This window comes from Brachionichthys hirsutus, chromosome 2, assembly GCF_040956055.1.
Source record: "Brachionichthys hirsutus isolate HB-005 chromosome 2, CSIRO-AGI_Bhir_v1, whole genome shotgun sequence".
Classification (NCBI taxonomy): Eukaryota; Metazoa; Chordata; class Actinopteri; order Lophiiformes; family Brachionichthyidae; genus Brachionichthys; species Brachionichthys hirsutus.
Genome location: NC_090898.1, coordinates 2,045,300 through 2,072,997, shown reverse-complemented (window position 1 = coordinate 2,072,997; position 27,698 = coordinate 2,045,300). Strand labels below are relative to the sequence as shown.

At 43.4% G+C, this 27,698-nt stretch overlaps 2 protein-coding genes and 1 non-coding gene across 3 annotated transcripts; 2 read left to right on the top strand and 1 right to left on the bottom strand.

The window, feature by feature from the left end:
- Positions 1–492: 492 nt before the first annotated feature.
- On the top strand, positions 493–14,395 carry LOC137906049 (atrial natriuretic peptide receptor 1-like). Its single transcript, XM_068750345.1, has 6 exons — positions 493–657; positions 12,263–12,397; positions 12,696–12,870; positions 13,655–13,753; positions 14,082–14,173; positions 14,246–14,395. Exons 1-6 carry the CDS (start codon positions 493–495, stop codon positions 14,393–14,395), a joined length of 816 nt encoding a protein of 271 aa, XP_068606446.1.
- Positions 14,396–15,152: 757 nt separating this feature from the next.
- Positions 15,153–15,224, top strand: trnad-guc (transfer RNA aspartic acid (anticodon GUC)). Its single transcript has one exon. It is a non-coding gene; the product is annotated as a tRNA-Asp (tRNA).
- A 4,161-nt stretch (positions 15,225–19,385) lies between these two features.
- LOC137906001 (targeting protein for Xklp2-like) lies at positions 19,386–26,268 on the bottom strand. The gene is made up of 16 exons (XM_068750292.1): positions 26,163–26,268; positions 25,289–25,426; positions 24,709–24,841; positions 24,298–24,360; positions 24,095–24,211; positions 23,797–23,906; positions 23,527–23,675; positions 22,518–22,686; positions 22,301–22,439; positions 21,939–22,158; positions 21,734–21,832; positions 21,469–21,639; positions 21,237–21,383; positions 21,031–21,142; positions 20,314–20,480; positions 19,386–19,587 (listed from the first exon to the last, which is right to left on the bottom strand). Exons 1-16 carry the CDS (start codon positions 26,266–26,268, stop codon positions 19,477–19,479), a joined length of 2,151 nt encoding a protein of 716 aa, XP_068606393.1. The 3' UTR covers positions 19,386–19,476.
- Between the last annotated feature and the right edge of the window lie 1,430 nt (positions 26,269–27,698).

Sequence of the window (27,698 nt, the reverse complement as noted above, 5' to 3'; positions counted from 1 at the left end):
ATTTGGGGTACAGTCGAGGATTTTCTATTCAAAGTCAAACAGAATGTAATCTGGGGAGATGTACTGTCTGCAAGACTTCTGGTGACATTCATAGAACTCAACCACCAGCTAAAGGACTTCCACCACTTGACAGCCCATGGTGACTTCCAGTACAAATGGTCCCATGTATGGAGTTACCTTGGCTTTGCCAGGGCTTTGTCAGGACGATTCAGTGACTGCTGGTTCAACAACACAAATTCAAGTCACCATGTAAAGAAATCTTACATGTTTGACTCCAATCTTTGGCAAATCTCTGCAAAAAGAAAAGAGCTTCTATCTGGATCTCAAGCAAGAGTTGAAGCTCTGACCAAAACTCAGCAATGCTTGTTTGATCGAGCAGTTCCGGCTCTCAGGCTGGCATCTCGATCCATATCTTCAGAGCTTAGTGTGAGGTTGTGCTTGCTAGTCATTGCATGCCTCATTTACCCGGCCGTGATATTCTCTTTCAAGCAGATGACTGAATGGATACAGAATTTTGCCCAGAGTTTGAAGGAGAAGACAGAGGCCCTAAAGTACCAGAGGCAGCTGGCTGAGGATTTACTGCACCAAATGCTGCCCAAGTCAGTTGCAAAGCAGCTTCGCCAACATAAACATGTTAAGGCTGAGAGCTACGAAAAGGTTGGTGGAATCACATGTGTTATAACACAGATAAAAGAGATTGTTGTCAACTTCATGAGAGGTCATCGGCAGTACCCCCAGCTGACCATCGAGGGTGCTGTTGTGAATAGGGTGATCAGCACCAAGTTCTTGGGGGTGCATATTTTGGAGGATCTCTCCCGGACTAATAAAAGTTTGTCATTGAACATGAAGGCACAAAAACTACTTTCTCTAGAAAGTCCGAAAACAAGGTGTTTTTGTGACATATCGGAAAGCGAGTGAGCAAATCGAGTGTTCAACAGTTTCTGCGGTCTCACCCATGATGTCTACCAAGAGGAAATTGTCATTCTATTCCTCCTCTACAGTATTTTGCTGCAGCATAATATACTTAACATAATTTAACATGGGCCGACTTAATAAAATAATACTAAGAAAAGCAACAAACATGGGTTGAAAGATTACTTCTTTGTTGGAGTTAATTAAAGATTCTGGAGAATAATATATAAAAACATGTAATAAATAGATATATAATAATTATGAGGTGATCAAATCTTATACATGGTGTGTTCAGTTAAAGAGCAACATAAATCATCTGCTTTTAATTTTTGGAAAAAAAATTGAACGAAATCTTTGAAAAAAAGAAAAAAGAATTTGTTTGTGATGTTGATTGACTTGGAAATCATGAATTACCAATGTGATGACTATTTACACATTTATAACCAGGTTAACCACCTCATTCACACACATTTATAACCAGGTTAACCACGTCATTCACACACATTTATAACCAGGTTAACCACCTCATTCACACACATTTATTACCAGATTAACCACATCATTCACACACATTTATAACCAGGTTAACCAACTCATTCACACACATTTATAACCAGATTAACCACCTCATTCACACACATTTATTACCAGATTAACCACGTCATTCACACACATTTATAACCAGATTAACCACGTCATTCACACACATTTATAACCAGATTAACCACCTCATTCACACACATTTATAACCAGATTAACCATGTCATTCACACACATTTATTACCAGATTAACCACCTCATTCACACACATTTATTACCAGATTAACCACGTCATTCACACACATTTATAACCAGATTAACCACGTCATTCACACACATTTATAACCAGATTAACCACCTCATTCACACACATTTATAACCAGATTAACCATGTCATTCACACACATTTATTACCAGATTAACCACGTCATTCACACACATTTATAACCAGGTTAACCACATCATTCACACACATTTATAACCAGGTTAACCACGTCATTCACACACATTTATAATCAGGTTAACCACCTCATTCAAACACATTTATAATCAGGTTAACCACGTCATTCACACACATTTATAATCAGGTTAACCACGTCATTCACACACATTTATAACCAGATTAACCATGTCATTCACACACATTTATTACCAGGTTAACCACCTCATTCACACACATTTATAACCAGATTAACCACGTCATTCACACACATTTATAATCAGGTTAACCACCTCATTCACACACATTTATAATCAGGTTAACCACCTCATTCACACACATTTATTACCAGATTAACCATGTCATTCACACACATTTATAACCAGGTTAACCACGTCATTCACACACATTTATGGATTAATGGTTTGTGTAGTTAATCTCCTCAAAAATATCTTTGTGTATACTTAAATAGCAACAGCAAAGAACCAGATGGACGAAAACATAATAGTATGTCTGTTATTCTCTCCCAGAACACGCCAGTGGTCCACATTATTGTGAGTCAGGGCAGCATCCTATTCAGTTGCAAACCCATCCGTCCCCCTTTTTTTGGTACACCTGCTTGAAGCCTCTCCAATGAAGAAGAAACACGTTTCAGCCATATAACTTTCTTTTATCTCCTGATGAATATGGAGCAGTGCAATTACAGGTAATTATGTCAACAATGGCAACAAAGGGAGCAAACATAGAAATTCATTCATTATGTTTGCAGAGCCTGCATCGGGGTCTGTTCATAGTAGCAAGGCTTAACCGAATGGTGCAAGCCCAGAATTAGTTTGGTTACGTGTACAAAGTAAATAGTGCAGCGTGTGTGTGGGGGGGGGGGGGAGTTGTCGAGTTCTCCCATCAGATGTTTGAACACTCAGTTCCCACCAGAGAGCTCGTTTTCTTGAATGCTCCTTTCTTTGTTCGTTGGTTAGTCACTTAACAAGTTGACACGATTCAAACTCAGCATTGTAGGGTGGATGGTGGCGCATGTGCTGGGCGAGAACTCATTACATTCTGCTGCAAAGTGGCTTTGCATGTTAATGAACTAAACACTAGCTTCCTGAAATTCTGTCAAATGTTGTGGAGGTATCACGTGTGGAACAGGCAACCGAAATAGACATGCAGGACTGTTCAAAAGTGAGTTTACTGTTGTGTTGTACAATTATTACATATTTATATTTGGGTTTTTTCCAGTAATTTAATGTTAATACTCTACTGTATTTCATTTTAATAATTTGCTACTTATTTAAAAAATGTATTAAGGCTTGCTACCAGATGTGTTTTTTTTTATCTTTATGAAAGCAGCACCATTTTGGTAGTAATTACCGTATTTTTTGGATTATACGTCGCTCCGGATTGTAGGTCGCACCAGCCAAAAAATGCATAATTAAGAAGAAAAAAACATATATAGGTCGCACTGGAGGATAAGTCGCATTGTTGGGGAAAATTTATTTGATAAAATCCAACACCAAACAACATATAGCACAAAGAACATGCTAACAAGTTTACCAAAATATCAGGTTTTACTCCGAATCACGAAATCCAAGGAAATCTTCATCCTCGGTGTCACTTTTGAACAACTCCCCCAACTCGGCAGGTAGACAAGACGCCGCTTCCTCTTCTACGTCGCTTACATCAGACTCGTCGTCAGTTGCAGTTCCAATTATTCCAGCCCTTCTGAATCCCGACAGGATGGTTACGGTTGTCACTGAAGCCCATGCTTTGTCGATCCATTCAATGACTTCCAGGAAAGTTGCATGGCGCATTCTCCCGGTTGCCGTGAAGCTGTGCTCTCCATCCGTCATCCACTGCTCCCACAGGTTACGCAAAACTGACTTAAAGCTCCTATTCACGGAGATATCAAGTGGCTGGAGTATTTTGGTTAAGCCTCCAGGGATGATGGCAGGTATGGAGTTGAAAACTTTTAATTTATTTTTTAACTGTGGTGTGATGTGCGCTCTCATGCTATCCATCACAAGCAGAGCTTTGCGTGCTCTAAAGAAGCCATCCGGTCGCTTATTGTAGCACTTTGTAAGCCACAAGTTCATCATTTCTTGATCAATCCACCCTTTCGCGTTCACGGCGACTTCAACTGAGGAGGATTGGATTTTTGGCATGGTTTTTCGTTTGAAAATGACCATCGGTGGCAGTTTTGATCCGTCTCCACAACATGCCAGCACCACTGTGAAGTGTGATCTCTCATGACCAGTTGTAACGATATTCACACTTTTTTGCCCTTTCTCTGCAACACTTCGGCCCATGGGGATGTCAAAAGTGAGGGGGACCTCGTCCATGTTAATAATATGATCCGGTGTCACGTTGTGATCACTTACATGCTTTTCAATGAACGCGCGGAAACTGTCAACCTTGGCTTGGAAGTCCGCTGGCAGTTTTTGGGACAGTGTCGTCCTTGCTCTGATAGAGAGGCGTTTGCGTTGCATGAAGCGGTAACACCAAGAAGGTCCTCCCGCAAAGCCGTTTATATTCACCTCCTTGGCAACCACCTGGGCGTGGAGACGCAACTGCACCGTTGACAAACCTCTCCCAGAAGCACGTTGTTCAAGCACCCATGCGTGAACTCGTTCCTCCAACTGTGGCCACCTAGCTTGTTGCCCGCGATTAGCTTTCTTTGTTTTCTTCATTTCAGTAAGCGTAACCTCCGCTTTTCGCCAGTCCCTTACAAGTTTTTCGCTCACTCCAAACTTTCTTTCTGCTGCTCGATTGCCGTTTTCGGCTCCATATTTCACTATCTGAAGCTTGTAAGCCGCGGAATATGACTTTCTTTTCGGCGCCATTTTCATTCAGCCCTTCTAATTTGTGTTTTTTGATAACAGGTGTGACAGATAACTCTGAACCTCCAGAAACCGCGACAGATTCTGACGGGTCACAGAGTTCCCTGTAACACCTGTTATAGAAATGTGTAGGCTACTGTCTCTGCGCTCACAGATTTTGTAAAAAAAAGCATATATAAGTCGCTCCGATTTATAAGTCGCACCCCCGACCAAACTATGAAAAAAACCGCGACTTATAATCCGGAAAATACGGTAATCAAATTAATGTATGTTATTTTAAAGCACCAAGTCACACCATTATCGTTACATATTATAGTTACTACATCACAGCCTTAAAAAATGTCTTCTCTTCAGAGACCCAACACAAGCCAACACCATGAGCCAGAACTCAGCAACAAAGCTGCCCGGCAGAAAGCTCAAGGTGACCCAACAACACAGATGATAGTAATAATGATGAAGATCGTTGGACGTGCTTCTCAGAATGAGAAATAGAAAGATTACGATAGAATACAGTGAGATATAAAGCATTAAAAAAACATTTACTCCTGAGTCATATTATTCGATTTGTGGGTTTACCCTCACAGAACTAGACCCATGGGAATGGAGACTTGCTTCAGTCAGTCAGTCAGAACCGCAGCGTTAGACGCAAGTCTCACAATCACAAACAAAAAAACAACACAATTAGCCACTGTTAGGGATAACGTCTCTAACATTGTGATATTAAATTTTAAACGCATCGAAATGAAGCAGGCAGAAGCAGGGATCCTTTCTCTCTGGCGCAGCCAAGACCGGGTGGTCTGGCGCGCTGCTTAAAACCAACTCCGTTCCGCTTTCCGGAACTGTTTATTTATCACCTTCGTAGCTCCACCTCTTGACCCAGTGACATCACAATACTTTTAGGGCGCAAACATCGCTGCCCACCAGATGGGACTGTTCTTCACCTAACGTTTACATTACATTGAAAATTAGCAAATAACCCTATCATTCCCTCCTGTATTTTCATTGTAAAACGTAACATTCTTCTGGTTTCTACAAAACATTCAGTGTTAACTAAACATGCTTGAACTAAACTATCAGAAAACAATCACAGAACAAAATCAATACAATCAAGATCAATACCTGAGTTATTACATTCATTATCTGAGTTCTTACATTCAAGATCTGACCTGAATCAGGGAGGAAGGCGAAAAACCCGTAGTTTGCAGATTCCATCTTCATATAGCATACATCTTTCAAACGGGAAAATTCCTTCCACAATCCAGCTGCACCTGCGATTATCTTAACGACCCCCAATCCAGGCATTTTAACAATGTTCCTAATACAATGTCAAACATCTCATTCATCGTCAACAAGGAAAACAAACATGAAAAAACATAAATTCAAATCCGTACAAAAACAATCAACATTCATTTCCACAATCTAAATGTTACTGTCAAACCCTTTATTCACAAATCCTACGTTAGAGCATTACGGATATTTCTCCTAGTTTGAATTACTTTAACATTTTACCAGCATTATCTTCTCTACACTGAAATTTGAAAACAGTGACATGATTATTTTATCTTTATTGCTCCAAAGTTTTAACACATCTGGAACATTCTGAACTCTAAATTAAATTATTACAATGTCTATATTATGGATGGATAACATGACTAATAGTTGAATAACTTTTACTGTCACTCTAATTTTGCTACATTTACTTACTCTAATGTTAACAATGTCAAAAGTCATATGCCTATAAACCTTTACGTTGTTGTAGACTTATTACTTCTATTTTAGTATAATTGTTAACCTATCTTTCTATTAATTTCATGCCTATTGGAATATCAAATAGCAATTGTTTAGTTAAATTTAGTTTATGAATTTAAATCTACATCCTGCTCATTAGTGTTATTTGATCTATTTTAGGATTCTAATTGCACCGTACGCTTCTCCACTTAATCATAAATTACTGACAGTTGCAATTAATACAGTATAACGATACCAGGTGTTGGTTAACTACTCCTATGAAACTCTCCTAATCTGCATAAATTACTTTATGACGTTCTTCTAGTCACACATCTCTAGACAAACATTCAAACAGATTACACTTTGGAATATGCAAACTGTTCTTGGTGTTAGGTCAGTCTCGTTGTTGTCGTTCCTTGTCCATCAGCAAATCTTTTTGAAGAATGATTCAGCTTCACTGTCAGTGTTCTTGTCCTGCGTTACACTGTGAGGGTCTCTTCCTCACGGATCTTAAAATGAGTGTGATTCAATCTCTCACCACCTCTCTCTGATCAGACTTCCTGTCTGCATCTCTGGATCAGTTCGGCAAGAGACGTTTCCTCCTACAGTGCAACGGATGGATTCAGGAAGAACTCCGGATGTTCACGTCTCGTTGGTGTCGTCAGCATGACCCTGAGTGGTCCTCCGTTCCTCGGTCCGGACCGTCTGCTGCTTCCTGATGGTTTCCATGAAGACGCCGACACCAAACACGCTCTGTAGATTCGCCCTCCTGTCGGGACAAAGAAAAACTTCGGCAGATCATTTGCTCTCTGGACATCGTTCAGAAAGAGTGTGCTTCATCTATTCACTCAACGCTTCCTCTTCACTTCTTCCCTTCACCAAATCGATGTACTGCATCCATGGCTTTTGGTTTCTTCCGTGCATTGGCCAAACCTCATCCTAGCCTTCTCTACACTAGCCTAGCGCTCTGATATACAGTGACATCTGATCTGCGTGTTGTTTCAAATCTTACCACCTGATTCACAAAATCATTACCGTTATAACTAGTTATTATGGCTACTGGAACAGGATTTAGTGATTCTACACATATATACAGCAAACAATTTTTTTTTTTGTATTATTTTTATTCTTCCAGAGTAATTATTGATTTAATTACTGCTGTGCAATCCCTCCTGTTTGAACTATGAAAGTATTCCATGGTTCAAACTCGCTTCCATTAGTAAATCTAGTCTACTCCATCAGCATTAGTCTAACTTGTTTAATACAATGTCTCAAAATAATTCCTACTCTTACATCACATTCACAACATATTATATACATCACTCAATTTGGGATGAAATAAGTTCAAAAGAGTTTTCATGTGCCTCTCACCCTATGCTTGTCTGAGATGCTCCTATTGAGGGTGCCATGCGTTGGCTGGAAGGTTCAACACCTCCAGTCCGTCAGGCTTCTCCTCTGCTGTTACTTGTCTGAGATGTTCCTTCGACCGTACAGCGCTTCCGTTGGCTGTTGTTTCTGCATCACAGCTTAGCAGTCTCTCCTGGTGTTCCTGGAGCTGCTATCGGCATTTGCAACTCAGAACAAAACACATTTCTTTATTGACACACGATAAAATCTTTGAACCTCTTCCTTCCTTCATTTCACGTTTCACTATTGAGAACCCATATGTTGGCAGAGTTTATCTGCTCCCAGTCCAGTCCGGGATCTCTCCTGCTATGGTAGAAAAAGCATTAAATTTACATGTTATATTCACAAATGTCAAGTTCCCAATTCACATCTGAATTGATTTATGTCTGTCTCTAGTCGTCTCATCTTCCTTCAGTCTGAAGTCAGTCTCTAACCTCCTTATCTGTCTTGTACCGTAGTCAAAAGTCTCTTTAGATGTGTGCGTGTGTTTGTGCAATTACCTGTCCGCCGTTGAATCATCACCAATTATTTTAGATTTTATTTAGATCCTGAGATTACTTTAGTTTTTAATCTATCAACAAACTCTGAACTCCTGCTACGTGTCTCCATGGATTCAGCCCTTGTTTCAGAAGACCTTTTGTGGCTATGCATTCCACAAACCATGGACATGGGTCTGCAACCAGCCGGTCTCTCTCAAACAAAAGGTGTCTCCAGAAAAATTTGCACATCAAATGGCTGTGCCGCAAGAGTTAGCTACTCTCTCACAGCACACACATGGATGGTTCTGTCATGCTAATTTGGAATTCACAAAGACTTTTTCTGCTTAAGGTCTCCATTTTGTGTTTGTCCTGGCCTCCATCTTGGAGGTGCCATGTGGTCTCAGCATGCTGTTTCGCCATGCTGCGTCTTTGTCTCTTCTGAAATGCTCAAAACAATCTTTACACATCATATTTCTTACATGTTACGTTTCCAACACTTACCACATTCAGGTTTCTTTTCCTCAACTTAGCTGTTCCTCCACACATTCTCAATACTTTCCGTATACTCACCGGTTCCTGCTTCTTCCTTCTGACGTTCTTCTCCACTCCATCCAAGCGACCTTCTCAATCCTTCTTAAATCTCCTCCATCATTAAACATCCTCTTGTACTTTAATTACTAAAACATCACTTTTTCCTTCTTCTCTGCTAGAAATAATCTACTTACAAACAATCTACCTTCCTAGATGTTTATCTTCAACTGGGAAGTTATCCCCCTCTTGCACGAATGTCCAGTCGAGGCCTGCAGAACTCACTGAGACATTCTGCAATCCAAGTTATCCTGTTGCTTACAATTTTTATTTTAGTTTTTTATAGCATGCTATTTTATGTTACAGTTCCCCATGTGCTCCTCTGCTTAAAAGCATTCAAGCATCCATACATCCATACATACACCCACGTTACTTGTCGTTACACTCATGGCCAAATATTCAATCCACTCTCCGGATCAGTTTTAGAAATCTGGGATTTCAAGGCAATCAAATAAAATGAGTCCTATTTTACAGTCTGCTCTTCAGACCAGTTTTAAGAATCACAAGGATTCTAAGGCAATCACAAACAAAATGAGTCCTATTTTACAGTCTGCTCCTCAGACCAGTTTTAAGAATCACAAGGATTCTAAGGCAATCACAAACAAAATGAGTCCTATTTTATATTCGGTCTGCTACTCCAAACCAGTTTTAAGAATCACTAGGATTCCAAGGCAATCACAAACAAAATGAGTCCTATATACAGTCTGCTACTCCAAACCAGTTTTAGAAATCTCACAGGGATTTCAGGGCAAACATAAATAACATGAGTCCCGTTTTAGTACTTCCTTCCACAGATAACGTTTAAGACGAAACCCGTCTACGTAACCGACAAGCACGCGATGCGCGCGCGACCTCCATTCTCACTCATTCACACACATAAACATCTTAATCCTACTTACCTTCGTCCACCGATGCGTATTTCCCGCTGTTCTTCCGTCACACGGATCCTCCGTCGGACCGAAACGTGAACGGGGCCTTCTCCGAGGACCCGCTGCGTTGCCGACTGGCCATCGCCATGCCAGCGCAAAAACCGCGTGCGTTCGCGCTTCTGCCGCACGTTCCGGACCGTGGATTCACGTGATATTGGATTCGCGGCTCGAGGACCAATAAATGTTAGGGATAAAGTCTCTAACATTGTGATATTAAATTTTAAACGCATCGAAATGAAGCAGGCAGAAGCAGGGATCCTTTCTCTCTGGCGCAGCCAAGACCGGGTGGTCTGGCGCGCTGCTTAAAACCAACTCCGTTCCGCTTTCCGGAACTGTTTATTTATCACCTTCGTAGCTCCACCTCTTGACCCAGTGACATCACAATACTTTTAGGGCGCAAACATCGCTGCCCACCAGATGGGACTGTTCTTCACCTAACGTTTACATTACATTGAAAATTAGCAAATAACCCTATCAGCCACACAATACACACTGAGACCTGCACAGCCCGACGCCTGTAAAGCTCCCAAGTATTTCTAGTACTTCGTCCTGAGTGGCTGGTCTGACATCCCATCCCAGATCACCAGAGAGTCCACACCTGCACCCACTGGTGATCTGGGTCTCCTTAGTGACTACACATCACAATGGACTGTCCTTTAACTGGCGGGCGGTGCTGGGGCCTTCCTCACACACATCCTTGTGTTTCTGTAACACAGTCTCCTCAGCTGCATGACTGTCTATCGATGCCGAGCTCTGAGGGAATCCGTTTAGCCTCAGTGTTATTATCCTCGTGCTGATTTCGTGTCTCTCCAACTGGCTGTTATTTCCCAGTAAACATGAACAGTGTCGTGCCGCATTTTGTAAGGAGGAGGTGCGATAATGAGTCTCTGTAAACACACGCTGAAGTGTGTAATAAGAACAGACCGGTGAGTTTGATGTTGTTGTTGTTTGTCTGAAGCGACATGCACCTTGCACACACCAAAACCTGAATCTTCATCCTCATCACTTTCTGTAGCTTCCTACCGAGTCTAATGTGTCCTAATGTAGAACTGCTTATGATGCAGTGTTGTCCTCTGTCCCCAAAATCCACAACCACACCTGGGTGCAGCTCACACGAGGGTGGGGTGGGGGGTGGGGGGCAGCAAGCCTTCACCTCATGGATGCCAATGACTCCTGAGGAGTCTTGCTGTCCTGTTGGTTTCGGTCCTTTGTGTGTTTTCTGCTCCAACAGGAGTTTAAGTATCTGGACTCTACCAGTCTCTCAGAACTGAAGAAGCCTCTTGGATGAAGGTGAAACGTCTTCAATCAGACTTGAACAAGTCCAGTTGATTCTTCGTTTTTGCTCTTCTTGATTTACCTCGACCTGACTGACTAAGAACCGACACACACACATCAGTGCTTTTGAAACTAGAAAGCTTCAGCAGCAAACTACATGCATGCATTAGAGCTCGGTCACTAATATCCTCCTGCGGTTGTGACATAATAACCGACCCTAGTTTCCTCCTTCCCTTGGAGAGCATCCTCCTGGGCTGGAGTCCGAGTCATTGTTGGCTAAGGTGTCGTCGTAGCAGCAGGCAGCGGTGCAGGTTGCGCTTCCTTTCATCCCTCAGCCAGTGCAGACAGTCCCCTCCCATTAGTCCAGCCTTCCAGTGACTGTTATCCTGTCTATGCTATCAGATGAGTTGTCTCCTTTTGTTTTCCAGTGCGCTTTGTCCCTATATGAGTCTGTGCAGGAACAATTTCACTGTTTGCTACCATCCTCTGATTCTCGCTCTCTTTGTGCTCATACTTCTGAATCTCTGGGTTTGGCTTCACCTCACACTCCTTTTCCTGCTCATTTTTTGTAGTTCCCCAGCTGTCGCTCACACTTTACCTTCTTACCAAACTTTGTCCTTCTATTTCATATTCACGCTCCCCATCTTTTAGTTTTGTCAGTGAGAATTGTCCGAGTGTAATTGGACTTTTGTCAGGGCAATATGATGCCATCTCATCGGAACATTTACGGGCAGTTGGACGTTGCCCCTGTCCCCTTCCGGTTTCATCTTCTTTTTGTACCTTGAAAAACGGCCTTCTCTCTCCCTTCTTCATCTGTAGGTGTTTTTGCATGAATCACCCTAACTCCTCTCGCTCTCTTGCCTGATTAATTTCCCTCTTCTCTGTGGTGTTTTTTTTGTAATGTTTTATCTTGGGTAGAGGTGAAACACTTTTGAACAAAGGTTCTTTTTTGGGTCATCGTAATTTCTCTGGTGTGCCTTTATTCTATTTTATGATGCAATGTTGAATTGGCTGTTTTGATCTGAGCGTTACTTTATTCTAACTGTAATGCAGTTGACATTTTGCTGTCTCTCTTTCTCAAGCAAGAAGAGTAGAATTGTTGTTTCTTGCTTTTTCTTCTTTTTACAGGTCACCATTTTCTTCTCAGATATTGTGGGGTTCACTTCCATCTCGGCATCCTGCACTCCTTTGCAAGTCGTGGAGATGCTCAATAACCTCTACATGTGCTTTGACATGCGTATTGACTCCTATGATGTCTACAAGGTAACACTAAGTTTACATATAAATAAGTATACATACTTTTTAGGTGGCCACACGCACACACATACAGTGTATGTACACATAACAGTGACATGCAGTCAGGGGAGGCAGGTGAGACTGTACCTCACCTGCTATCATGCAAAAAGTCCACCTCGGGATGAAACGCTAATGAAATGGTTATAAACATGTCAAAAAGAAATGCAAGTCATTCCTTTCTTAAAGGTTGGATTCAGCTTTCAGTGTGTTTTTTTTACAGTTTCAAATTTTCTTTGAGAAAAGTGTTGTCAAACTATGAAAACAGGTGGAGACAATTGGTGACGCGTACATGGTGGTGAGCGGTCTGCCCGAGAGGAATGGGGACAGACATGCAGATGAAATCGCTAAGATGTCACTGGACCTGGTGGCAGCTGTCAGACAAGTCTCCATTCCTCACATGCCTGAACAGAGACTGGAGCTCCGAGCTGGCATCCATACAGGTGAGAAGAGAGGAAGGACCTCGCTATAAGGTGCACGCGGTGAAGGCAATTTCTTTTGTTTGGTCATCTGGCCCGATCATTTGGGATCAGCAATAATTTTCTTTCTTGATGTTTTGGGCAACCTCTGGAAAAGGGAATTACAACAATCTAAACAGCTAATTAGAAAAGCAATTTTGAGCATGTCAGTATCTTTCTGAGTTACAAAAGGCATCACTTATTAATTTATGAAATTAAAGAGACAGTATATTTTAATGAAAACAAAATAACTCGAGTTTGTGAGATGACTTTTGATACCAGTGACTATGAATTGGTATTTTATTAGTGCTGAGTAATAAATAGCTTTTGCCTTTCAGACAGCTTTCCTATCCGTGTGTTTTTGTAGTAGAACTAAAGCACTGCACTAAATGTGGCTTAAGAGTCGTCTGTCCTATGAAGAATAAACTCTGACAAATAAAGAAAATAAAAGCATTAAAATAAGAATAAAACATTCATAAAAAACATAGCTAAATAAGAGACATAACCACTAATTAAAACATTGTAGAGATTTTCACGGTATTGTTCTATAGTATACATTTTGTCCAGCCAATGTCCAAGTAGCAGCCGATTTTTCATCCATCTCCTAGTAATGACCTTCTTATATGCCATAATTAAGATCTTAAATAAACATCCCCTTAATCTACTACTTTCTCAGGTATGATCCCCAAATACATTGTTTTTGGGTCTCTTTGAAAAGAATCAGCACTGTTTACTTTAATATTCTTTTTAACACGGTTTTATATATTAGGTCCATGTGTGGCCGGGATAGTGGGCTACAAGATGCCAAGATACTGTCTGTTTGGAGATACCGTCAACACAGCCTCGAGAATGGAGTCCACCAGCCAGCGTATGTGTACCTGGAGACATAATGCATGAACATCAGTCGACTTTAGTTTCGACAGAACTCACACAAACACACAATTACTGCAGTAAAAGTACTGTAAAATGAACTTATATATATATATAAACCTGTATTAGAATATTTTGTCCCAAAAGATATGAGGCAGACGTGTCTACAACTGAAATGCAGGACTTGAACAAGAGACACAGAACTAGGCCCTCACCGACAGAACGCCAACAATGTTCAGTTTTCTATGATTTTAAGCCACGCTGAAGCTTCACTCTGGGGAAATCTCCGTTCGGTTTTGTAATGCTGATCGTTGCTTGTGTGTCAGCTCAGAGAATCCACGCCAGTTCAGAAACCTACTTTGCCCTGATCAAAGACAACGCCTATGAGCTGCAACTTCGGGGAGAGATTGACGTTAAGGTAAATGGACAATTATTTTGAACCAATGCTGGGAAAATATTATTCTGCTATCATGACTCTTTCCCCTGCCAGGGTAAAGGTACAATGAATACATACTGGCTGATGGGCCATAAGAACTACAGTGTGCAGAACAACAGTCTGGTTTGCAACTGGAATCCCAAAATGGCAAGAAAGAAGAAAACAATGGGTTGCAGCATGGGCTCTGTGAGCAAAGAAAGTTGAACCTGCTGTTTCCTGCGAGAGGGAGACAATACTTTCAGGGCATTTGTTTTTCTCTGTCTTCCCTAATATTGTTGATTCTGACGTCTGCATTCTGTGATAACCAGGTAACCTTGTGTCAGCTTGTTTTGGTGGTTACATGTACAAAATCCTGAAATGTTCTTTGTTATATTTTTTTCCTTTATTTTTTAATGAGGTTCTTTTATGTAAATACTTTTTTTCCACTTTGCCTTCTGTGTTTTAAGATGAGTATCTATCAAATAACATTAGGCTACAGGTCAATGCAATCATTTAATTTGCATATTGTCCATGTATTTCTTTAAAATCTCAAATTGCAAACATTTATTTGTTTAGTATATTGCCTTTTAATTGTGTCTTCGTGCCATATTGTGTAAGTACAACAGAAAACCAATTTTCAGATTAAAGAGGAGCAAATCTTTTAGGCAAAATCATATTCTTCTCCTTCTTTTTCTTTGTTTGTTTGTTTTTGTGTGTGTCGGCCACTCCCCTTAAATACTGTTCAGTTGGGATCTGGGTTTTTTGTCATGTGTATACTTTTAAGCTTGCAGTGTTTCCTTTTGTGTACTTGCAGTGCTTTTTTGTATACGTTTAAGCTTGCAGTACTTTCTTGTATACTTTTAAGCTTGCAGTGTTTGGCCTTTGCATGTTGGCCCACTATAGTGTGTTTAGATCTCCAGAACATCGGCTGAAACAGTGACAGTGAGGGAAGCAGACCAGCTTTATCTGTGTTAAAGCAGCTTCCTCGTTAGTATAGTGGACAGTATCTCCGCCTGTCACGCGGAAGACCGGGGTTCGATTCCCCGACGGGGAGAGTTTTTGTCAACAAAAGTGCTCTCCGGACGCTTGCTGGAGCCTCGTTCAGCCCCTCTTTGACTATGCTAGCACCTCCTGGTATTCAAACATCAAAATGTCCCTGAAAACCAGGCTCCAAACCTCCCAAAACAAACTGATTCGGCTACTCCTCAATCTGGGGCCCATGACCCACCTTCTTCCTGGACATTTTGCTAGCCTAAAATGGCTCAGGGTAGAAGACAGGGTTAAACAACTCAAAATGGGATTGGCATTTAAAATAGTCAATGCAGCTCTGCCCTCAGTCCCCTCAATCCCTGCATACCTGACGGAACACCTCCACAGATTTAGTGACACCCACAGCCACAACACTAGAGGGAGCTCAAACAACAACCTGATTACCCCCTCCTATAGGACTAACATGGGTAAATCATCTTTTTGCAATACGACCACCCAAGGGTGGAACGGTTTGACTCCCGCCCTCAAAACATGCACCTCTTTGGCCTCCTTCAAAAAGGCCCTAAAAATACACCTTTTAGGGGGACAGAAACGGAGATAGTCATCACGACTCTCTCCGGATCAAACCCCCCCCCCCTCCTTTTTTTTGTCCACCTATGTTGCACGTATTAATTGCTTTAGTAATTTATTGTAATTTATGTAAGTTATTTATTGTCATTTTGCATCAGTGGTGTAATTTATTTTAGATTAATTGTTAGTTTGCATCGGCGGTGTAAAATCATTTTATTTTTGTCTTTCTAATGTTACGTTGCATCAATTGAGTTATTGAATATTGGTTTTATTTTTATTTGTATTGTTACATTTGTATTGTTAATTGTGGATGATTTATGTACGAAGGACTTTCAACGGAAACAAGCCCGCAAGGGCTTTTTTGAAATGCTCCTCTTAGACAGGATGTTTGACGTTATTTGTACTGTAATACATGCTACTGTGTGACTGTACTTGTACTCTAACATTCTATCTAATAAATATATTCATCATCATCATCAATAAATATTATCAACTTTATTTGGGATCCTCGTTTTATTCTGCATCTCTGCACGGTTAGGGTTAGGGTTAGGTCTCCTCTTTGGCCTCCCTCTTCTTCTCTTGCCTGGTGACTTCATCCTCAGCATACCGTAACACCTTCCTAGTCATACTACTACTGTACTTTCTTCTTGTCCCGGGAGGGGTCGCCACAGCAGATCAGCGTTCTCCACTTCACCCTGTCCTTTGCATCGTCCTCCCCAACACCAGCCACTCTCATGTCCTCCCTCACTACGTCCATGTCTCTTCTCCTGGGTCGACCTCTAGCCCTGTTCCCTGGCAGCTCCATCCTCAGCATCCTTCTACCGATATAGTCCCTGTCTCTCCTCTGGACATGTCCAAACCATCAAAGTCTGGTCTCTCTGACCTTGTCTCCAAAACGTCTAACCTTCACTGTCCCTCTTATTGTCTCATTTCTAATCCTGTCCAACCTGGTCACTCCCAAGGAGAACCTCAGCATCTTCATCTCCTCCACTTCTTGCTCCGCCTCCTGTCTTTTCCTCAGAGACACTGTCTCTAAGCCGTCCATCATGGCTGTCCTCACCACTGTCTCTAAGCCGTCCATCATGGCTGTCCTCACCACCGTCTCTGAGCCGTCCATCATGGCTGTCCTCACCACTGTCTCTAAGCCGTCCATCATGGCTGTCCTCACCACTGTCTCTAAGCCGTCCGTCGTGTCTGTCCTCACCACTGTCTCTAAGCCGTCCATCATGGCTGTCCTCACCACCGTCTCTGAGCCGTCCATCATGGCTGTCCTCACCACTGTCTCTAAGCCGTCCATCATGGCTGTCCTCACCACTGTCTCTAAGCCGTCCGTCATGGCTGTCCTCACCACCGTCTCTGAGCCGTCCATCATGGCTGTCCTCACCACTGTCTTGTAGACCTGTCCCTTCGTCCTATCACAGAGCACACCTGATACTTTCCTCCACCCGTTCCAGCCTGCCTGCACACGATTCTTCACCTCCTTTCCACATTCTCTCCATCACTCTGTTCTGTTGACCCGAGGTACCTGAAGTCCTCTCCCTTCTTTATGTCAACGCTAACATTGCATCTCTGGTACTCTTCCTCAGCATGAAGCCATACTGCTGCTCACAAATACTTACTTCTGTCCTTAGTCTAGCCCAGGGGTGGGCAAACGTTTTGACTCGCGGGCCACAATAGGTTCTAAAATTTGACAGAGGGGCCGGACCAAGAACAGATGGATGGAGTGTTTGTGTGAGCTAATATAAATGACACATGAAAGCTATTGCATTCAATGATTTGGCCTTTTACAGGTAGCATTACAGAGAAAAGGTAAAATGAATGAAGTTTAATTACAATAAAATTTTATTTAATGATATAATTTGGACAAGTTCGGCGGGCCGGATTAAAAAGACCAACGGGCCGCATATGGCCCCCGGGCCTGGGTTTGCCCATGCCTGGTCTAGCCTCAACCACCTTTTCACATAACTTTATTTTATGACTCATCAGCTTTATCCCCCTATATTTTCCACAACTCTGTATGTCTTCCTTCTTGAAAATAGGAACTTCTCTTCCATTCTGGCGTCTTCTTCCCCTCTAGGAATGTATTCAACAACCCCGTTATAAACTCCACAGCTACCTCTCCTAGACACTTCCACACCTCCACAGGTTTGGAACTGCCTTCCCGTTCTTCATTACCTTTCTAACTTCACTCGTGCTAATTCTTGTCACTTCCTGGTCCACAACAGGTTCCTATATGAGAGTTCCTATCTGAGATATCGGTGAACCCATCGCACAACCATGTTTCTGTCTGTAGTAGTTTTCTCTGTACTGGAAGCAGGTGGTGGTCAGACAGAGATCCAAAAGCATAGAAATGTGGTGTGGGCTGCGTTCTGTCCCGTAGAGTTTGGTCTTGCTAAAGTTTTCTTTTCACTGCTCTAACTGCTTCTGTGGTTGGAATGCAAGTAAGATTTCGGCAAATATTTACGCCGGATGCCATTCCTGACTAAACGTTCTGCATTTATCCAGGCTTAAAATAAATCAAAACATGGTTTATATTTGAAATTCTTTTAAAGCCACCATTTTCTTTGATTGCTGCTTCTCTTGATGCAGTCTTGATGAGCTTTGTGAGGTCGTCACTTGAAATGGTTTTCCAACACTATTGAGGTTTCGAGCCCTTTTCCCTTTGGTCCATCTCAATCGGGCTTAGGTCATGTGACACACCGCTCCTTCACTCTCCTTGGTCAAATAGAGCTGGTCCTCACTCAATGATGTTCTTGTTTAACCATGACTCGGAATTACAACAGGCTTTCCGAAATGTTGGAATATGCGATTAGCAACAAGGAATCGCTGTTATGACGAGCGGAAAGCACTGGCTGTGGAGTTGTATGTACATGTACAGTAGAAAGGTCCTCCTCCATGTTGAACGATGGGAACGAGGCATGCAGAGACCATTCGTTCACCTTTTCTGCGTCTCACAAAAACACGGAAGGTGGAGCCATGGATCTCAAATTGGGACTCAGAGCAAAGGACAGATCTCCACCGGTCTAATGCCCATTTCTTGTGTCGTTTCTTCTTCTCTCGGCTTGTCCCGTCAGCGGTCGCCACAGCAAATCAACTTCCTCTTTGTCCATTGCATCCTCAAATCTCTTCTGCTTGTTGCCTTTCCTGAGTCATGTTGGTGTAGGTTCTGTCATCCAGGTCATGGTAAACCACAATGAGTAAGAAAGGAGAGTCAACTGGACTTCTTCGGGTTAGATCAAAGGCATTTCTTTGTTTTCTGCTCCAACAAGAGTACAAGTATCTAAACTCTCTACCAGTCTCTCAGAACTGAAGAAGCCTCTTGGATGAAGGTGAAACGTCTTCGATCGAAGCAGAAGTCCAGCCGATCCGTTTTTTTTGCTGAACGTGATTTTCAATTCGAGATGGGGCATTTATCTGGCTCTCATCTGAGGTACTGTTAACCTTCAATTTCTCCACCTCTATTCCTGACATCACATCGATTTAAGCCCACAGATACATCCACATTCATTCACACAGACACTCTTTGTGGTTTTCAGTTTAGCACACAGCTGTTTGTACAGCTCGAGTATTATCATGCTGAATTTCAGACATAGGACCATTGTCATCGGTAAAATTGCAACGCTTTTATTAAGAAATGTAACATGAAAAAGTAGTCAAACAGGCAAAATATCTGAATCCTAGAACAAGGGAGACAAATAAGAAATACAAAGAATCAAAAACAACCGAAAGGGCCTGAAGCAGACTGATCACAGGTGGAAGCGGCCGGAGAAGTTCGGGGACTGTGGGATGGTGAGGGGAACGTCACTCCTCTTCAATTCCACAGATTTGTAATGTCTGATGGGCTGAGCCTTGTGAACCTGCAGAGGAGAAGAAAACATGTCAATCCATTCCGTCTATTGTGGATGGATATGCACACAGGCATTTAGAATCAGACATGGACACAGTTAGAGAATACTGCATAGAAAACTTTATGGTAACTGATCCGTCAGAAGCATTCCAGCTTCTTTCCATAGTTGTCACACTAAAGGCATTTATAATCGGGGGGGCGGTAATTGAATAAAAAAAGGGAACATAATCTTACCAATAAACAAGTATTACACCAATATCTACTCGTCATAAGTTGTGGTCTCAATAATTGCTTCAGTCCTTCATGTTCACGTTTTATTTTCCTTTCATAAATTCCACGTTCTTGTCTTTTAATTCAGGGTCGTTGATCTCTGCGCCAAAGCGGTTTTTAACCCTTTACGTATCACGTAAAGCATGAAATTTCACAAGCGAATGTTACGCTGGCAAAAATCCGGTCGTTTTTCAAAATAAAACACCCTTTAGAAGCTAATGATCGATACATTAGTTATTCTTTCTACGGTTGAGGACCGCTGCATTAGAAGACCAAAAACAAGATTCTCAGGACCAAGCATAGATCAAGAATGCATTGCATTCTGGAACGGCTCAAGACTGACTGAGGAAGACATTCTGCAAAGCTTTCTGGACAGCATGGTAAAAGCATTGATGTCTGATTCCGCTGGGTGGAAGGGACATGAATTTGCCATGAATCTTCTTCACAAATAGTGTTCTGCAGGTACCTGTTCTTGGCGCATCCTGGCAATGCCCTTTTTCTCCCCGTCTTCCGCCTCTCGTTTCCGCTCCTCCTCCGTCCATGTCCTTTGAGCTTCCTTCTCACTAACCATCTGCTCAAACTCCTGCCGCTCCAGTGCCCGTCGTTCTGTCGACAGTTCAAAAGCCTCTGGAACTGCGGAGGAAACGAATGCCTTAAATAAGATTTTCAGCTCAACTATTAAATTTAAAACAATGATGGAGAGTTATTCAGTCATCTTCAACCGAAACAAAAATCAGGCTCAAAACAAGGCAAAATATGAAATGAAAGTTTTTTTAATCCTGATTAAAATAAAATCATAAAAATCTCAAATATGCCAAAAACAGACGTCGGCAGATTGCAGAAAGTCGTTCTGCAAGGCTTCCATGTAGGGCCGGCGACTGTCTGCTGGTTTTTGAGCTGTGGATTAACCAGTTATGTTCCATTATGCACAAAGACGATCTCTGACATTCTAGATAAATAAAACGAAGCCTCAGCGATTTGATGGTGGAGGGGTGGCGTAGTGGTTAGAGCGGCTCGTAGCAGACATGAACCGTCCAGAGGAGACTGAGTGAATCACTACTTTGATACTGGGTGTGCTGCTGGAACCTTAATTTCCCTGAGGGCACCTTCCCAAGGGATCAATAAAGTCCTCTTCATGGCTATCAAATGGGTTCATTGTACAGCTCTGCACATCAAGCCTTACCAGTGACAACCCGGTTCTCCTTTTTGGGCTCAAAAGGCTTTTTACTGGTGACGGTGTTGGCCCTGGCTTTGAATACCGCCATTTCCTCCAATTGCTTCTGCTCCTTTTTCACCTATGAAGGCAGAGATGGGGGTTTTGTTTAAATTCCACTTTACTGGTGCTTCTCGCTGCAAATGAAACCGCTCGTCTTAAATATCTTTCCGTACCGTCTGTTCCCAGCGACTGCTGCTCGCAGCTCCTCGTTGCTCTGTGAGCAGTCTGAAGGGCTCTGGCTTTGTGGGCTCCGGCTTCACCTTCTCAGGGAGGACCACAGTGTCCAGATGTGGCAGCAGCTGGGCCTTGAACTGTGGAAACTGGAGTTAAAAGGAAACATGGTGATGAAGCCATTATCCTAGTCCTGAAGGTCAAAGGACATGAGTTGTCCACGCGGGGCTGCACCTCTTCATTTGGCTTCTCAATATTCTTCTCTTTCAACGCCCTCCGTTGTCGTTCCCGCTCCTCAAAGGAGAAAGGGCAGACTTCGATAGCGTGGTGCTCTGGTAAGCAGGGCTGGAAGGGGATGCCAAAGTGAGGCACTTTAGGGGCCTTGATGGATGGAGGCTGCTTCACCTGGAACAAAGCGGGTAGCAGGACTTTCAATGCGCGTCTTTAGTGGAGGAATTTTGACTTGGCTTGGAATTCAAGACAATCAAATTGCGGTTACCTCATCAAGCTTGGGTTCCTTATGAATCATCCTCTTCTTGAGGGCAAAAGCTGGAGATTCCGGGACAGTTGGAAGCAGAATTCTCTTTTCTGGTAATCCCTATTAATGGGAGGAGCCTATATTTACCTCTCAAACTGAAATAGCCATTAAAGGCCCAATAAACGTCTGATTTGACACTGAACTCGGCAGCAGCATTACAACATACCACAACCCCTTCCAGGATATTCTTGGGAACAAGCTGTGCTTTAAAAGTGTGCTGCTTCTCTTCCCCTCCCTGAGGCTTGACGGCACGCCGCTCTTGGAGCCTTTTTTCGATCTCCAGTTCGAAGCCTTCAGGTACGGTGGGTTCCTTCGCCGGTGGCTTCTTGGGGACGTCTGCATCCTTCAAGATTTTCAATTTCAGTTCCTGGGCCTTGAATTGGAACCTGTCGTTAAAAACAGTTTGAGCTAAAGGCCGTCACAACGCATCCAATAAGAGGAAAACACGTCAACACAAACAAAGAAATAAAGACTAATTCAGCGTCTCAAGGTTACCAACGGCAGCAGGACTCAATCTGCGGTTCTTACTTCTGAAGTCGGTCCACCTCCTCAGCCTCCAGGTCAGCAGAGCTCTTTACTGTGGCCGGCCGGCTCCTTTGCTGGGTCATCAGGCATGGTGTGTGAGGATGGGTGAGTTTTGTCTTGTCCCCCTTCACTGGGGACGGTCCTGAGAAACAACCCACGTTTTAAAACACACATCTGTCAACCTGCGCATCTACCAAAAAGCACATCTGAAGAACCGCACCTCTCTGGCTCTTGCGACTGCGCAGATGATAGCGGGCAGGAGTTCGTTTCTGGAAATCCTCTATTTGCTGAGCCATCGGTACGTAGACGGACGACTCCTCCAAATTTCTCTTGCTGCCTGATGACAGGTTGAAGGGTCGGGGCACTGTCGCACCTTTCGTAGAGTTCCCCTGAAACAGGATGCAGACGTAGAATTTACACACACACACACACACACAAACATTCATGTTATGGCAACAGCCAATCAGACAAGAGAAATGACAGACCATAATCACTTTAAGAACTGAAGGTTCTGAAGTGCAGCTTCAACAACCATCGAGCACTACAACGAAACCGGCCCAGGAAGAGAAGGTCATGGGTCACCTCTGCTGCTGAATCAGGCCTTGCTGGTCAAACAGCTGCTGAGAAACCACTACTTTTTAGACCGCGTGTGCTTCTGACCCTGTATGCTGCCAAGAGACGCTGCTGCAACCTGAAGTTCCCCGACGTCGTCTTCCCAGCGGATTATTAAATATTCCATCTCCGTTCAAGAAAAAGCAACAAGCAGGAGAGATTATTGGAGCCAAGAACCACAAGGAATGGACGTTAGACCAGTGGAGACGCTCGCTTTGGTCCGGACCCAAACACACATCCGGTTTGTGTTGGGGCTATCCCACCCAGAAGGAAAGGGATGGAGGGCCGTGTCACATGACCTAAATCCAACGGAGATCTTTTGGGACGAGATGAACTGCAGAGTCCTTCAAGACTGTTGAAACCATTTCAGGTGACGACCTCATGAAGAGCGTCGAGAGAATGCAGAGAGTGAAAAGCAGAAACCAGAGCAAAGGACAGAATCTCAAACAGGAAACGTGTTTCTCTTTACTACATAATTCATGTGTTCATTTACAGTTTTGATGACCTCTGAGAATCTACAGTGTAAACAGTCATGAAGATAAAGAAACCATTGCAGAGAAGGAATCCAAACATCCCACCGGTAGCACAGCAGCCATTTTCATTCACCAAGGACTCACTGGGACCGAAGGTTTGCGGAGCGTTGCAACAAACTCCACTTTTTTGTCCGCTCCATCGGATGAAGCAGATGCCTTCGCTCTTGTGTTTGTGCCGAAGCGGAATTCTTGAGGCACAGTGGCTGACAGAACCGCCTTCTTTGGTGGTGGGTCTGAAACAGCAAGCAGGAACTAAGTATGCAAGTAACGGAGGATTTCAGCAACTCGGTCCGTCTGCAGGTCTAAAACGGAAACAGAACCGGTTTCCAGAGAACACTTGAGACCGACACTCACCGCCAGCCAGAGCCGCTTTGAGGCTGGCCTCGTTCTTCCTGCGGTGCAGAGCCACTTTCCTCTGGAGGTTTCTGATGCGCTCCAGCTCCTGTTCTTCGGAGCTCTTTGGCCTGATTTTACAAAACAGTAGCCAACAAATCCAAACTGCAACAGCATTAACACGATACTGATTTTGTTTTCTCAATTAATGTGAATCTACCATTTTAAGAAGTGATTTTATTCAATGAACGGACTGAAACACAAAACTTTCCTTCTTGGGCCCCACCGACCCGGCAGAGCAACACTGCTCTGGACTTACTCTGCGTTTCCCAGAGCGGATCCCACCGTCCCAGTCCTCTTAGGGGTCTTGGAATTTAGCAGCCCACTTCTGCGTCGGACACCGCTGCGTTTAGGGCGTGGTTGAGCCTCAGGAGACCTAGAAGAAAGTATTAGGACACATTTTAGGGCTCCAAGAACAGCTGTGTGAAAAGAAAATGAAGCTATAGAGTAACTGATACATACTTTCTGTATTTCTTTGAGGGTACTGCTGCTAGTACAGCGGTTTGCCCTTTCCGTTTGGAAATCCTAAAAGGAGAAAATCATTCAGTCGGAAACTATCGAAATGCAGTTCTCACAGAAAACCTCCTGCATCCGATTTGAGTTCTTGACAGTCGTCAACAGAGCAGATGTGAGCAGAGCGCTAAAGCTTTGGTTCCATCCTCCGGTCCTGTGAACTGCCTCCGCTGGAACCAGGCCCCCATATTTCCTGAGCTGGACTACTGAACATGGGCCGCCCGGGGTTGGAGGGTGTGCCGTGTGGCACCCATGCTTGGTGCAGGCTTAAGACTAGCTAACTTTGAAAGTACCGTAGCAAAAAAAAAAAATCACGAATCAATAAGAAATAAAAGAGAACGCCCGTGTTGACAGTCGTACCTGCGTGGCTGTGCAGGAGATCGTTCTGCGGTCGTCCCCGTTGGTCGGGAGGCTCCCCGAGTGTGAGCCGCAGGATTTTCACCGCCCCAGGATGTAACAATATTTGTCGTGTGAGGCTCAGATGGGTTTGAACCTGAAAGACCAGGATGTGAGAGCTCTTTGTCATTAAGCCATGAACAGTCACAGCGACGTCTGTGGAGACTCAGCCATCCAGCTCACGATAGACCTCCATGTTGAATAAAGCCAGACGGACTTGCAGCGGCTGCACCAGCTTACACATCTGGAACTCCCCTCCAGCCTCTCAGAGCCGATGAAGCCCTTTGGAACATCAAGCTTTTCCTACAAGTCCAGTTGGCTTACTTCAACACAGATCTACCGTGATCAAACTCACAGAAGAACACAAGTTCTGAATCTAATCACCGTTCACACTTTGAGATCCCTGAATTTGTAACAGCAAACTTACACTGTGCTAATTTTACGATCTGATGACCAATGTGAACAGACAGAGACGCTGCTGGTGTGCTGGCGACACCGGAGTCACCGGCATAGTTACAGATTGCTATCGCGTCTGCACACGAACCCGAGTCTGATTCCACGTCTCCACTGACGAGCGGGTTTACGACGGCTTTCGGCAGGTTGGACAAATCCCCTCTCAGGAAGGGTCGGTCCGACCTCTGAGGCGTTTCCAGGTTGGCATCTGCACCCAAGGCCCGTTGCTCTGAATGCAGGAGATAAGAGATGATGAAAGAGCGGGACGGTCCGGATTCCATTTACAGATCCTCTGAAGCCATCTTCGTACCACTCAGTCTCAGAGCAACACCACACACGCTTTGTTCTGACTCAGGATGACCCTTAACCCCTCAGAGCAGCTCGAATCCCAAGTGAAACTTCATATGCTCTACGCATACACGGTGAAGCAGGAACATTCCCTGCAGCTGTCCACGCGTCAACTGACTGTTGCAACCTGGGCTGGATGAAGAGCAGCGGACGTACTGTAATGTCATCATCAAAAGAAATCAGACAGAAAGAGTCAGAAGAGTAAAACGCTTTGACTCGTGAGTCTCGGCACGCATCAGCCTCCAACAGGAAAACAACTGAACCCGCTAGAGAAAAGTTCAACGGGACTCATTTCACAGGTAAAGGGCTGAAATCCAGCAAATGATTTAACACCTGCTTGTTTGGAGCAAGTCCAGAGTCGTTTGTGATGGATGAAAAAAGCAGAACAAATGACGAGTGCGATGATTTCGTTTACAGATTCGTCACAAAGGTGTCCTCTGAGGGTCAGGAGATGAGCGGCAGACGGATCAAACGGCCCAGTTATGGCACATCACTGAAGCTCAGGTCTACAAGCCTTGTCCATGTTCCTGATGTTCTGCTCTGGGTCACCGTTCGGCAGATTGTGGCCCAAATCTGGGGCCACAACACTTCTGATACGGGAAGACTGTCGGACTCACCGAACCACATGTCGTCGCTCTCCGCGTTATCCAGCTCTTTGAGGTCCACTACTTCGGACGGGGCGTCATATTCGTACCGAGGCGAAGACTCGCCCCCTTCAGCCATAGTTTTATTCTGATTCATCCAACATTCCACAGCACAACCAGGATAAGAAGACAAAAGGCGAATTAAAAATCCCCTTTAAGCAACATCTGCGTTTGGCTAACCAAACCAACCGAGACTTCTATAGCACCGGATTAACGAATATAACAAGCAAGACCTTTTCCGGTTAAAAACACTGCGTTCAAATAAAATCTAAATCAGTTGTTTATCAATGTATTAGACGCGTTTCACGTCCAGGTAACGTGATCGACGGACAGCATCAAGCTAGTTAGCGTTAGCGTTAGCGTTAGCGCTGCCTTCCTACGCACACAAGCAGCAGCGCGACTCTATTCCTGCTCAACACGCGGATAACGTGAGCACATAACCTGCAGCAACATTTATAGGTCTACTAATCAGGATATCGATTTAAAAACATACCAAACCCGCGTCCTCCCAGGAACAAAACAAACCCGCAGTTCGTTACCGGTCTAAACTTCGAACCTTTTATTTTTGAACCAACGAATGGCTGATGTCGCGTAAATGAGCTCGATGCTCATTGGCTCATACAAACCGTCTTCCGGTGACGCTAGGTCATAATAAAGTTTTTTTCAACATCTTTATTGATACTATCCTGAAATACAAACACTCCTGACATTTTCTTTGACAAAATCAAACACATATGAAACACATAGCAATAAAATAAAAATAAAAGAATAATAAATAAATAAATACATTCATAAATAAATATTTAAAAGCACCGTGATCTTAATGAAAAAGTAATATTTAATCTGCACAAAATGTTTTTATCATAAGTGACGCATTGACATCCAGGAAGCCGGAGCACTCAGATAGAACCCACACAGGCACAAAGAGAACAAAGTCCACACAGAAAAGTCACAAATGCATTTTAACCCGGGACCTTTCAGGGTGAGGGAGGACTGGTATCCATCGTGCTTCCAAATGTGACTATGAATTATTATAACAGCAAAATGTGAATTCTTGACAAGAGTTATAATGCCTTTTTCGTGTTTTTTATTTTATTTTAATAGGTAAAGAAGGGAGAGGACTTCAGATACCTCGGGTCATTGCAGATTGATGGAGAATATGGAAAGGAGGTGAAGAATCGTGTGCAGGCAGGCTGGAACGGGTGTATGTGTTTGTGTGTGTGTGTCTGTGTGTGTCTGTGTGTGTCTGTTCACTCTGTCCAGCACCATTCAAGTGGGCTTGGTGTTCCTAACACAAACAGATGAGCGTCTACGACACAGTGAGCTAACAAGCATCACAATAAGGGGAGTGTTCAGATGAATTTGTTCGGCTCTGGTGAGAATCAAGACATCTTGAAGGTGCAGCTGTTTCCCACCTCTGTCTCTTTGTGCCTGTGTGGGTTCTATCTGAGTGCTCCGGCTTCCTGGATGTCAATGCGTCACTTATGATATAAACATTTTGTGCAGATT